The sequence below is a fragment of the Thermobia domestica genome, chromosome 1, assembly GCF_964235325.1.
Source record: "Thermobia domestica chromosome 1, izTheDome1.hap1.1, whole genome shotgun sequence".
Classification (NCBI taxonomy): domain Eukaryota; kingdom Metazoa; phylum Arthropoda; class Insecta; order Zygentoma; family Lepismatidae; genus Thermobia; species Thermobia domestica.
This window is the reverse complement of record NC_137454.1, coordinates 148,902,832-148,917,144: the sequence shown is the minus strand read 5'-3', so window position 1 is coordinate 148,917,144 and position 14,313 is coordinate 148,902,832. Positions and strand designations below refer to the sequence as shown.

The 14,313-nt window shown below is 32.7% G+C and overlaps 1 protein-coding gene across 1 annotated transcript in view; it reads left to right on the top strand.

The window, feature by feature from the left end:
* Positions 1-14,313, top strand: part of LOC145689995 (uncharacterized) — a 690,354-nt gene that overhangs the window by 239,159 nt on the left and 436,882 nt on the right. The window contains exon 6 of the mRNA XM_081764461.1: positions 12,311-12,401. Within this exon, the coding sequence (XP_081620587.1) occupies positions 12,311-12,401 (91 nt within the window). The remainder of the gene's footprint in view (positions 1-12,310; positions 12,402-14,313) is intronic.

Below are 14,313 nucleotides of genomic sequence, written 5' to 3'. Positions count from 1 at the left end.
ATATAGTTATCCAGATTGAGGATTCGTCCTCCCAAAAAATCAGCATTGTTGCTCATCGTGACTATCTTTTAAGCTCAGAGTATCCCAAATAAACAAATGCTTTTTAGACAACTATACATACGCTTGAAATTCCTATGCGTTTTCAAGAATTGACGCATAGGAGGCGTTAGTGTCAAAGGCAAGCAATAACGGCTACTTATAAAGAGCTATGAGATGAATATTTTATTTATTAGCTAGCTGCAATGCTGAATATTTATTTATTAACTAGCTTAACTAACTCTCGTCCGTTTTTTACACGAGAAGTATAGGTTTATGAGAAGTTTCAAAAGTTTTAACACCACAAACAATAGATAACGTGGATTTTAGACATGTTATTTTTTCATAACTTCTACGTAATTATTGGACGATTCTCTTTATCGTTTTCAGTGATTTTTAAATGACAATCCCTTACCACCTTTCTCATACTTATTGCCGATAAAGATGAACGTGGACCTAAGCGACGTTCCAAGTATCACTATTCATCTCAACGACTCCGAAAACTGAATTCGACAGTAAATATCGGTCGTGTTCGATCACTTTTATATGTAACTCCTTCTCAAGCACTTCCTAGGCGTGCTTTACTACTTTATTATTTTTTCTACTGGTTGAAAATACTCTAGGTGTGTATACACATCTGTTTCTATATAATCATGATTTCTATTCAATCATAACAGTTTGAACATAGGTAAATTTGTTACACACATAGATCTCTAAATTTGAACCAAATATGGTTAAGCAAAATGAGAATATGTAACAAAATCATATTATCCAATAGTAGAGTAATCATATAGAATTTCCTCTATTATTAAATTATGTCGCTCTTTTAATATAAACACTATAATTTACAGATTGCAATTATCATAATATAGACATTTTTAAACAAGATTTACTACAATAATTCTAAAAATATATAAATGTTAACAAGTGCTGGTGATTTAAAACATTTATCATTTCTAGACAGGAGAGGTTAATGTGGAAAATTATATATCCTAACAGTACAGCTGTACTTTGTGGTTTACTTCAGTTACTATAATTTTTAAGATATTTTATTTCCTAGCATTTAGTACAGTAATTTAAATAGTGGTGTAGTTGTTTTGAAGTACAAGCAGTTTCTTCAATAATTTTGTCATAGAAGCCAAATAATGTTTCAACCTGAAATAACCCGAAATTCTCTAACAAGTCCTGCTCAAAGGAAGATTTTAATCGATTCTTGATAATTTTCATATGATGAAGAAAATTCTTCCGCATTATACCTGAGTACGTGGAAGAATCAAAATAAATGGAGGAAAGTGGGTGAATACCGCGCAAAGTTTAATCGCGAATTATGCAGACATTTTGGAATGAAAATAACTAAGAAATCAGGAACCTCAGTAAAAATATGAATGTAAAGAGAATTTCAGATCCTTTTATAGCTGAAGATTTATATCACCCGGCTCTGTTGATCCAAGAATCAATAATTGTTATTCCATCTCGTGCTGGGTGTAACTCGATTACAGTATATATCTATTCTAAAGCACAGTAAAGTATATAACTATTTTTTTGAGTTTTTATCATGATCTCTGTGAAGTTAGTTGGGATGACATACATAATTTTGAAAATCCGAATAAAGCATTGGATTATTTTTATAGGATGCTTAATGGCGTTATTGAGAATTTTTTTTCTAAAAGAAAGTTGCATAAGAAAAGATCATTTCCAGTAGGTTCACGGCTGATATAATTAAAACTTTGAAACAGAAGGAATATTATAGAAAGAGAAAACAGTCTTCTGAGTATAATGAAACTATGTTTATAGAGTTACGTAAGAAGTTGAAGAAAATGATAAAGAAGGCATATAATTTATATATACACAATCTCAAAAATAATTTTAATAATAATCCTAATTATTTTTTGGAATTACATTAAAAATAAAGAAGTTAATACCGGTAATCGAAATATCAATACTATGACATATCGTGGTACACAATTATTGTCTGTCTCGCCTTCGGTGCGAGCGGTCCCGGGTTCGATTCCCAGTGGGGGCACTCGGTTGAAAAAGTGTAACACGCTTTTTCAGGCCAGCCACCATGAATGAGGTTTTCCTGGGTTTTCCTCATTCACACCAGGCAAATTCCGGGGTGATACCTAACTTATAGGTCCCAGGCCGCTTCCTTCCTTCCCCAATCCTTTCTTCCTTCCCTTTCCACGGATTGTGTGCTCGCCGAGGGACGTCATCCCTCAAATCGTGAAGGGTTAAATGGCCTTATATGCTGAAAGCCAAGAAATCTAAATCCTAAATCCTAAACAATTATTGTCTACACGGGAAATAGCAGATAGTTTTGCACAATATTTTAAAACTGTGCATCCTGCAGAACATCCATTATATGAAATTCCAAGCACAGTACGGTTAGAAGTATCTAATTGTTTAAATATTGACACCATCTATGAAGACGAATGTAAGGAATCTATAATGAGGTTAAAATCAAGGAAATCCAGTGGACCTGATCAAATATCTCAATATCTATCTATCTATCTATCTATCTATCTATATCTATATATATAAAGGATGTAGTGATTTAATATTTAAATCCCTATGCTATGTATGAAAACTCAAATATTTCCTGACAAATGGAAATTGAGTTAAGTCTGCCTTATTCGTAAGTCAAGTAATCCTGATATGATAGAGAATCATAGATCAATAGCATTAATTTCAGTACCGTCTAAAATATTTGAACAGATTTTGTACAAAAGAAAAAATGAAATGAAATCTTCGTTTTCCGTCCCACGGTAATGCCGGTTAGGCTAAAGGAGACGGTGATGATGAGAGATGAGTGAAATGGTGGAATGAAGAAAGTGGGAGGAAACGGGAGAACCCCGAGAAAACCCACGAGCACGGTGTTTGTCCACCACAAAGTTTGTACAAAAGAATATTTCTAAATTCCAGTATGGCTTTTGTCCTAAAAGATCGACAGTATCAAACTTAGCAACGTTTACGCAGTTTGTATCTAATGCAATTAATAGCGGGAATTCAGTTGATGTAATTTATACAGATTTTCCTAAAACTTTTGACAAACTTGATCACCCTGTCCTGACCAAAAAATCAGCTATGTATGGTTTTTCTGATAGTTTGTTGAAATTAACCATATCCTATGTATCAGGTTGAAAGCAGTATATTTCTTATTGACAGACTGATTCAATATGGTATGAAGTTTTATCAGGTGTTCCATAAGGTTCCAATTTAGGACCATTGTTTTTTTTTTACGTTATTTATAAATGATTTGCCGCAAAGAATTGTCATCTCATTGTTTGCTGTTTGCAGATGATACTAAAATATATAGAGTAGTCAATAAAATGAATGATGCTTTAGATCTGCAGGCTGACTTAAATAACTCTTACATGTGGAAAATAGAAAACAGCCTGTTTTTCAATTTAAGGAAATGTCATGTCATCTCATTTTCTAGAAAGTTAATAAATTTTTTAGATATCTCTTTCATAAAAAGTATTGAGGATCATCATATCGAGAGATAATATCTTATAAAACCCTATTAACAGAATTTAATTATGATAGCTTGTGTGATAGAAGGGAATTAATTGATCACATGTTCTTATACAAAATAGTTAACGGTTTGGTTGATAGCCAGGAACTCTTACATTCATTAAATTTTAGTATTAGGAAGCATAGTCTACTCGTACGTTTGCCTTTACATTGTTCTAAGTCTAACACTCTTGTACATCAAAACTCAACAATAATAAGGATAACTAGAAAACATAACTTACTAGTGAGAAACTGGTGTGAGGTCGACTTTACGATGGATGTGGGATATTATATAACCATAATAAAAGACTACATTAATAAGTAAGACAGTACTTTTGTAACCAATGATGAGTTATTAATTTGCAATGCGAATTTATAATTTACAAAAACTAAAAAAATGTGAAGTGCTATATAAGAATATTTACGGCTTGCACTTTTTTCTTGCATTCATTTTTTGTTTCATTGTTCTGTATAAGTTTGTTCTTTTCTTCTTTGTTTTTGCTTATGTAATGTATGTTTTTTTGTATTACTGTGTACCATTATAAGAATAATGTAAACTTTACTTGTAATACCTATTGTAAAACGAGAAATAGCTCTGTAACAGGTAATAATGATAAATAAATAAATATAATTACATCCTGTAACGTTAAACTTATGTATAATCTGTTATGTCAACTGCATTACATTATGAAAAAACAAGCTAAAAAGTGAGTGAGGCAAATGCACGGTATTCACCTACTTTCCTATATATTTGAATACTATGTACAACGACGGATACATTGGACCGTAAATATTTAGTTATAAAGATATATAGGTATCGCTTGCACTTCCTTCCAACTTTTCACAGTAGTTGTTCATCGTATGTCTTCCTTGCTTTTTGCTTGTTCTCACTCTCTTCATCGAAACCTTGTACTTCTGCATTTTATATTCTAGCTTTACCCTGTTTTACTAGTATCGATATATCTAAACTTTAATAATGTCTTGTAGTCGCATAATGTTAATTTCCAATACCTTCTTTTTCACTTTGGAATAGTAAACTAAAATAATCATAGCGTGTTCAAGCAACTTATGTAATAAACTGATTTTGTTGAAATGAAATGGATGTAGTAGACAAATGTCTTTCATAAGACTTTAGTTCGAAACAAAGCGATAATTCACTTGTTGAATTGCGGTGCAAATAATCATATTTAAAACATTTAATTCAAACCATTTTGATGGCAAGGACAAAATATCCCTTGCTTCGTCGCTGTAAGTTTTTTTTTCAAGTTTAGGTTTTCTCTTAGTTGGGAGAAAAACTTACGATTTCAACAGTGTAAGTTGCTTTCGTGTACATAATTCCATAATTAAAATTTCGAGCAAAATATATACGACTGTACGGGAGTACGAAAGAAGAATTAAACTAAACTCTTCTAGAATCGAAATGGAGGATAGCTTTCAGGGACGAACTGGGAATCATAGGGCCCATCATGCTAGACTAAAATAAGGTCCTACTGTATCAATATGTTAAAAATGTATTTGACATCGTTCGTATGCTTTATCTAGTATCACTTTATCTTGTATATTATAAGTAATATTGAAGCAAAGAATTAATTATAGAAGTTTTCAGAAAGTTTAAATATGAAAATTATCATAATGTAATGTTATATAGTGTATAAGTGGTATTATTATTTATAACACTGGAATTAGTGCTTTTAGTTACTTATGTAGTGAATTTAAATACATATTTAAACAATAGATTCTCACATTTTAAAAAGCACAAATATTAGTGTCAATAGTACCTAATCTAAACTCAACTTTGAAACAACGACATAAAAATGAAACACTTCTAGTAACAGTTTAAATTGCTTTTCCAATAAATGAGGTTTTATTTCAAATACAGAACAAAATTTACTTCTAAACTATATACATATTCGCGAAACAAAATTTGAACCTAATATTAAAATTTTCATATAACTAGCAAAGGAGTATTAATTTCACAAGATTGTCGTTCACTTTATTGTAATCAAACGTTCATGATCTTTCTGCGTACAAAAGAAGAAATTTTTGCAACAAATCTTGCTCAAGTGAAGAACGCAATTTTTGATTACTTTCATATTTGAGAAAATTCGATCATAAGATAGTTTGGGGTACAGGAAAGAGTTTAAACATATTTATGTTCCTTTTACAATGATGGATTTAATGGACCATTTATAGATTTAATTCGTGAAACATTGCAGTGCATAATCTAGATACACTTCTCAATGTTTTCCAGCTTTGCATTTTTATTTATCTTTCACTCATTATTTTCCTCTTTTCAATTCTATGATCATGTTGCTCGCTGTTTCATTGCTTATAATATATTAGTAGATAATAGCCCCATATAAAGACGATCAGATTGGAGAATTCAATTCAAATTCTGTTTTGCAATAATTAGTTAGGATATTGAGAACACAATAAGGTAGTTTCTCTAGAGAACTGATCTCATGGGAACGGACAAGATGTAGCCAAACAACGTTCTTTACCAATGTTTCATTGCAGATAAATCGATAATTTAATTACTGAAATACTGCATCTAAAATAACATTGAAAACGTTTATTATCTGAAACATTTTTGATGGAGAACATGTTTGGTGGAAGAGAAGTTTCAACTGCAACGTCGTATTCAAAATCATTCAATTTTCTTTATAAAGTTTTGGAAAACTCCATAATTTCAGTTAGAACAGAATTAAACTCTTCCTTGTTTTGCATTAAGTATGGTTCTAATGTACAAATAATTTTCGTAACTGTTAGATAACTCAAACCAGATTTTTGCAAATACTCGTAGTTTGCTGAAAACAAAGCAAGAAGAATGATCTGAAATACAGACCAGTTCTCTTATATTTATTCCTGTGTAGGTAATGGCAGTAAATATCGAACGCCCCCTAAATATCGAACACCTTGGTCATTTCGTTAAGAAATAAGAAAACCAAAAACGTTGCGTACTATCTGAAATTTGTGAACACACCCTTCCAAACCTGGCCTTATAAAAATCAATAGGTCGATACGTTTTGATATTAGCGAACGCGGGAAAGTTTCCTAGTCTGTGATTTTGGTAGGAGATTGGAGAAATCGCTATATTTTTTGTAAGGTGCAGCACCGCAGTAATAATCTTTTTTCCTATGTGTGATAATGTCATTATAAGGTATCCTTTTAATAATACGATGTGTTAATATCAATATATGTATATTTATTTGTTATAATGTTACTTTTCAGCTATCATCTTATTTGAAGGGAAAAGAAAATAATGTTCGATATTCGAGACCCATTTCGTAATATCGAAATGCCGTTCGATAAAAGAGATTCCTTTAAGGAAAAATGTTCTTTTATATCGAACATTATTGTAATTGGAAGGATTATTGGTAATTTAAATATTAAACTAAGTTGTTGATTTCTTTTGCACTGAATACCCAGTTTTACACTGAATTGTAAGCCATCCACTTTGTATCTGATAGATCTTGGGTTCAAACCGTTATAAAAATATTTAGATTTACCATATTTAGTAATGTTTCGTCAAAGAGAGCCTATTTAATCGAGGTCTTACGTCGTGCTGATCGCATTATATTTCATACTTTTGACCCGAGCTCTTCTCCTCAATGTATAGACTAGTAGGGTATAACCCAGTTGAAGTTAATCATAAATAATTGTTTACATTTTTGTTGAGTATCCTTAACTACTGCTCAGGATTTGACAATGGGCAAAATTAAGAAACCCAACAAGGAAGGTGTCCCCAAAATCAGAATCAAACCTGTCAGAAAATGAAACCATTCCATTATTCGTTATCTGCCTTGACAAGCTATTCAGCAGGTGAGGTCCGGTATGATGTCCCAAAGGCAGGCATCGAGAACCTTCCAGGTTCCTATCAACTTTAAACGATAAATTATCTGGGCGTCAAAAGACTGAGATTGCTCTTGGGCGGAAGCCGTTCCTGAGCCCACAAGAAGAAGAGAGAATTTCTGAATGGGTAATGAACATGGCAAAGAGATGATTTCCGTTTAAGAAAAGTAATTTACTGGACACTGTTCAGGAAATTGTACAGTCTTTAGGAAGAAGCACATCGTTCAAGCATGGAAGATCAGGAAAAATTTGATTCAGGTGTTTTATGGGAAGACATCCTTGTCTATCTCAGAAGAAGGTTGAAACTACTAGCAAGGACAGGGCTGCGGTTTTGGAAGAGAGAATGCGCGGCTGGTTTGCTGAACTTAAGAGCTATCTTGAATCTGAGGGATTAAGTGCAATAATGGAAGACCCAAGAAGGATCCTCAACGCAGACAAAACAAACTTTCTGTTCCATATGGTTTCAGGAAAGTACCTTGGTGTGAGAGAAGTACAGCGTCATATTGCAGCAACATCTAAAGAAAAAGAGGGCATAACAGTACTTGGCAATTTCTGTGCTGACGGGTGTTGCGCCCAAACCATGGTTATCTACAGCATCATACGACTTAAGCAAATTATGAAGAAGAATATACCTTAGCTACGGATCTATGAGAAAACAGAAACTGGCTGAATGAAGACTAAAACATTTTTTACTTACCTCCAACGGTTTAGTCTGTGACTAGACACTGAGAAAATCACGCTTCCTGTTATTCTCTTTCTTGATGGGCACAGGAATCATCTCTCACTTCAAGTCAGTGGATATTGTCACGATCATCGAACACTGGTGTAGACTATTGTCTTTTCCCCAATCCCACTCATCTTCTGTAACCAGCAGATGTAGGCGTATTTTCACCCTTGAAACGAGCATTGAAGAATGCTCTTTAGAACTAGAAAATCAAAACTCTCGGTAACGAAGGTAAATTTTGCACCCCAATTGAAGAAACTTTGTAATGATGCCGTCAAACCAGAAATTGTGAAAAGCGCATCTTGTAAGTATGGTCTTTATCCATTGAGTCCTGCTGCTGTGGACTATACCAAGTGTGTTGATATTCGGAAGATCCCAGTGGGAAAACCACAGCAAGAGAGTGACTAGAGTACCCCTTCATCTTCTCAACAAAAGTTCCCTACTCCTCATCAAGTTCGTGCTTGATGATCTGGAAGAATTCATGCCTCCTCGTGTTCTTAATATGTTCCGCGACAAACTAAGACGTGACGAAGAGGAACAGAGTGATGCTGATTCAGATTTGGATGCTTATTGGAAAAGTGTTAAAACCCGGTACAGTGTGACACATGAAACTAAATTGGCTGATAAAAACAAAACAACAAATGATTGAAGCTTAGAAGAAGAAAACGAAGAGTAAGAAAGTGATAATCGTGAATACACATGGCATAATGAACGCTTAAATGTGTACGCACTTTCGCCCAAGAAGGATCTTCTAGGTGACATCATTTCGAAAAGTGGAGTAAAAATTCACAAGTAAAAATATTGTTTCAAGATGAGATTGCTTCGGAATTATTATGCTCGCCTTCCTCAAGTAGTAGTGGCGATTTTTTAAAGAGTTTCTCAAACTTCTTGAAGCCACGGAGAAACCCCAACAATTTAGGCTGAAGAAAGTGTATGCAATATCATGCGAGGAATGCCGGAAAGAACCGAATAAGAAGAAAGGCAAGCAAAAAGATTAACGTAAGATGCTCTCTCTGTGCTGAATAGTGACGATATGAAACAAACATTTTGTAGCTTAGAACATTTTAATATGTATTCCCCTTTGCGTCTGCTATCTTAGTTTATATTTTAGAGTTATTGCAATGTGTTTACAATGACAACTACATCCATATTACCCTTAAAGTAAACTTGTTTATAAGTAAAATATTCTGTTTTTATATTAAACTCCGCTCTTCAATATATAAAACAGCCTGTTCGATAATTAAAACCTCATTGATCGATATATAACACAACCCGTTCGATACATGAAGTAATACAACTTTGCTATTTAAATGTTCTTCAAATTTCAAAATTGTTAATTATAATTATCATAAAGGGTTGGTTTCAACCAATAAATAACACCTTTACAGTTTTATCGCTAAAACTGTTCCCTGTTCCTCACTGATAGAAAATAATGATTAAATATTCATAGGAATGTCCTTAAGTGTTCGATATATAGTGCCATAACACTAGATGGATGGGGTAGTAAAATTAAAATAGTGTTGTCTGATTAGCCTCTGCGCAAACGACGCCTTCCTGCTACAGTATAGTATAATCATATTAAAGCAATACTAATTTATTTTTCAATACTAGTATAAGTTGGTTTGATCTGAAGGAAGCACTAGGAATATACTTTAGAGAGGCTATTTGCCATTATTCACTTCCTATGTTCACACAATTTAGCGTTCAAGAGTCATAGAGAAAATTAGAAAGCCGATTTTAATAGTTTAGTTTTCTCTTAGCCAAATAAATTAATAGATTTGATAAACGCAAATTGAGAAACAAGGAGATTAATGAGACAATCACTATCTTTAAAAAAAATAGATAAGAATTTATAAATCCCATGGTAACCAACAGCAAAAAAAAATAAATAAATAAATAAATAAATAATAAAAGTTCTTTAAAAAAAAATCTGTCCCATTATTCTTGATTGTACACGAGATATCGTTTGTGCTGGACAGTTGTCTCTGAAATTGCTATTTGTGAACAAAGACACCGTTCAAATCGAGAATCCTTCTATTTATTTAACAATCACCAGATACAGCTCAGAGGCCATTTTATACGGGATATCTAACAACAACAATAACAATGAAAAGGATTTGGGAAGGTATTGGTAAGGGCCTGTTCAGTAGGTACCATCCCGGCATTTGCCTGGTAGGACTGAGGAAAACCCTGGAAAACCCCAGTCAAGATGGTCGGCAGCGAGAATCGAACCCACGATCTTCCAAATGCGAAGCCAACACTTTACCACTTAAGCTGCTTCGCTCGGTCCTATATTTGCCTGTCAACATATTGACAGACAATTTCCTACTCTCCACAGTTTTACTTTTCATATTGTTAAATACAACTGGCGAAACGCCTCACCGAGACTCCATAACTCTATGTTCCGTAAAGGTTAAGGCTGCCTCTGCAGGGGTAACAAGCATTAACATTTGGGCACCTAGGAAATATGAAATTTTGGACTCCTAGAATTTAAAACATTAAAACCATTTATATTACTTAGAGAGTCCCCAGTTGGCGTTTTTGCTGAAATAGAGCCTACATTTATCCTTCATCTTAGGAAAATATGTTTTGTTCAGATGATGGTGTATCAGTAGCATCTTAAATTCTTTACAGTTCTTTTCAGAATGATATGGTGAGCTCATTCCATGCTTCACTACTTAAAGTAAGAGTACAGTATATGACACAAACTCTTAATATAGCTATATAATTTTTGGTTACCTTAACAATAGACCCATTTTACTGAAATGCGGCCAGATCATAATTTCGTTTCATTTAGAAAAGTGTGTATTATATGATGAACCTTTCCATTTTCATTTACACATTCATGTTAGTACATGGAGTAAGAAAATTTTATTTTGAAATTGACCCCTCGAATGGAAGCGAGCTGAAATGGAAGGCAGTTTTCCCCCTTTCCCCTACGAATGGCCACTGCATGGAATCTTTTAGTGTCGATAAATGTGAAGAAGAAAATATTCCGTTTTGATAGCAAGAGAGAGATGACAGTAGTAAGACATTGTATCTTCTTTGTATTCAAGAATGTAATCCATGAATACAGAGAAGATAATATGTCTTGCTATCATTAATTATTGCCAAAATAAAAACCATGTCAATTTTATCGAATAAAGCTATCAGGGGCGAACTGGCATAACTAAGGGAAACGCAGAGTAAGCCCTAGCTTACTTTAGGTAGAGAAGGAACTCCATGAAACCTAGGAAAACAGACCAGCATGAAAAATATTTCATAGAATGAAGAATTTAATAGGTAATTATAACACTTTAACCGACATAATTATTTAAGAATTTATTCTAATTCTACAATATACTTAGCATTTCACGAAAAAAATGTCCAAAAAGACACATATATCAATCCATAACTGTCAATAAGTAGAACAAAATGATATGTAGCAATATAAAACCTTATGCGTAATTTCTGAGAAATGGAATTATTAATCTTGAAACAAATTATTAGCATAACTATCTAACTCTATGGCCTATGGGACCCGGAGGTTCAATGCCGCGTTCACAGAAGCTCTCCACTGACTTCTATCCTTAGCCAACTGCATCCAGTTTCTACTTTGTATTCCAATCCCTGCTAGATCCATCCTAATATTGTCCTCCCATCTGCGCCTAGGTCTTCCAGTCAAGACTTTGAAAGCGTTTCTACTTTCTTCCATTCTAGCTACATGACCCGCCCACCTAAGCCTTCTAGACTTGACGACCCTAACAATGTTGGATAAACCAGTTCCTCGTTATGAAGTTTCCGCCATTCCCCATTCCCGTTCCTCTTGGGTCCGAATATTCGTCTCAGGATCTTGTTCTCAAATACTTTCAGTCTATGTTCTTCCCTCAGAGTAAGCGACCATGTTTCGCAACCATACAGAACAACAGGCATGATTATCATTTTGTATATTTTAAGCTTCAAATTCCTCGACAGAATTCGCGACAACAAGAGATTTTGAACCGAATAGTAACACGAATTCCCTGCTCTTAGTCGACATTTAATTTCTCCGTGAATATGATTTTCCTCCGTTATTATTGATCCTAGATATTTGAAACTATCCACTTTATCAAAAGTATTATTTAACATTTTAACACATCCATAAGTTGCTGTATTCCGAATTATTGCCATATAGAATTTTAATTCAGTTATCATGTTTCTTTGTAGGAGAATTCCGAAACTTTCAACAAACAAGATTCCAAGCGGAGAATCAAAAGGAAACTGGGGAAAGAGAGACAGAGTCAGTCGTCACATGCAGGTTGGTACCAAGTATTCAACACATTATTATTTAGTGTACACACGTAATACAACCCACAAACACCCCTTGTGCCACCAGTGACCCACTTTATTTTTCACTACGTTACATGAGCTATATCATTCATTTAGCCAAAAGCCCGTTGTTCCACTTCAGGCACACTACCCGTTCTCTTGTTGTACGAATTTCGTTCAGTTTTCTTCTCAGGTTTTCGATGTAACACGGTATTGTTCAATGCAGTTGCTAACGAATAAAACTGGTCTTGGGCGTTTGTGGGTTAAATAACTTACATTTCAATCATCAATGATACTGAATTATTATTATTATTATTATTATTATTATTATTATTATTATTATTATTATTATTATTATTATTATTATTTTATTATTATTATTATTATTAATAATAATAATAATAATATTGACAGACAATTAAAATTTGTCAATCATATACAGGCATAGTACATGACACAGTACTGTAAATGACATAGTACAATTCACAAGAAAAACAATAGGTTATATATGTTATCACCGGTTATATATGTTATACCAGGTTTTATAAATGGTAGTTCTTATGTGTACTTATATAAGACACTTGTTAGTTCCAAACTGGAATTTGGTTCAGTTGTCTGGAACAGTTTATCTAACACATTCTTAACAAAATCGAAACTGTTCACAAATGTTTTATAAGGCTACTATGTTATAAAATGAAAAAGTATTATTATGCACATGAATATGGATATTGGTTAACATTTTGGGGACTTCAATTCCTATCGGAAAGGAGGAAAGCTATTGATGAATTATTTATTCAATGATATTGGATAACAAATATAGTAGCGAATATTGCCTAGAAAATATAGAAATAAGAGTGCCCATGTATAGTGTTAGGAATCGATTGACATTGGTTGCATCAAATTCAAAACGTGAAATACTAAGAAGGGTGACAGTGTCTTACAATTTAAAATGAACATATGTTGAGAGAAATATCAGAGCATTTCATATAAAAATTAAACCGTTTTAACTTTATGACAAAGGTTCTAGCAGCCAATCTTTATTTTATTGTTATTGTGTATTTTCAGTGTATTTATATATTATAATCTTTTATTCAAAGAGCCAGTCTTTCATGTTAAAATATGACAATATATGACCAAGATTTTTGCATGGTGAATATGCAATTTTAAGCAAAGTTGAATCATTCTTTTAAATGGTAGTTAAATGAGACTTTATTTTGCATAATTCTGTTAATAGTATATTATGAAATTGACTGTTTCTCTATTATTTTTTGTTTTATATATCAGTTTGAACCATATAATTTTAATATATTAAAATCCTGACAAGGACCTTAACCTGCTCTAATAGTCATTCTATACCTTAAATTTTCTGCTTTGTTTAAAATGATTATAAAATGGTTTTAACATGGTGCTGTATTTTTGCCTATGATTTGTTCATAGTACTTAAAATAAAGTTATAATAATAATAATAATAATAATAATAATAATAATAATTATTATTATTATTATTATTATTATTATTATTATTATTATTATTATTATTATTATTAACTATGGGCCTAAGTATTTTGCAAATTTCACTCAACTATTTCACACACTCTCTTTAATATCTTTAACATTTCCTCAATCTGACATAGCGCTGTACTTGGTCAATCGCTCGTCATAGAACTAGAAATTAACTCTTAGTATCCTCTTACTTTTGGAACAGGAACTATTCTTCACCAAAAGAAACTTATAAGAATAATAACGTACTTATGCACTTAATTTTATACTTAAAGTTGTAAATAATGATAAACTTGTTATAAACAGAGAATTTGTGCTTTTATTAATTGATGAAACATGATTTTTAAAATTATTTTTTTTCAGAATTTTAATGCATTTTTATTAGTGTGTAAATCAATTGT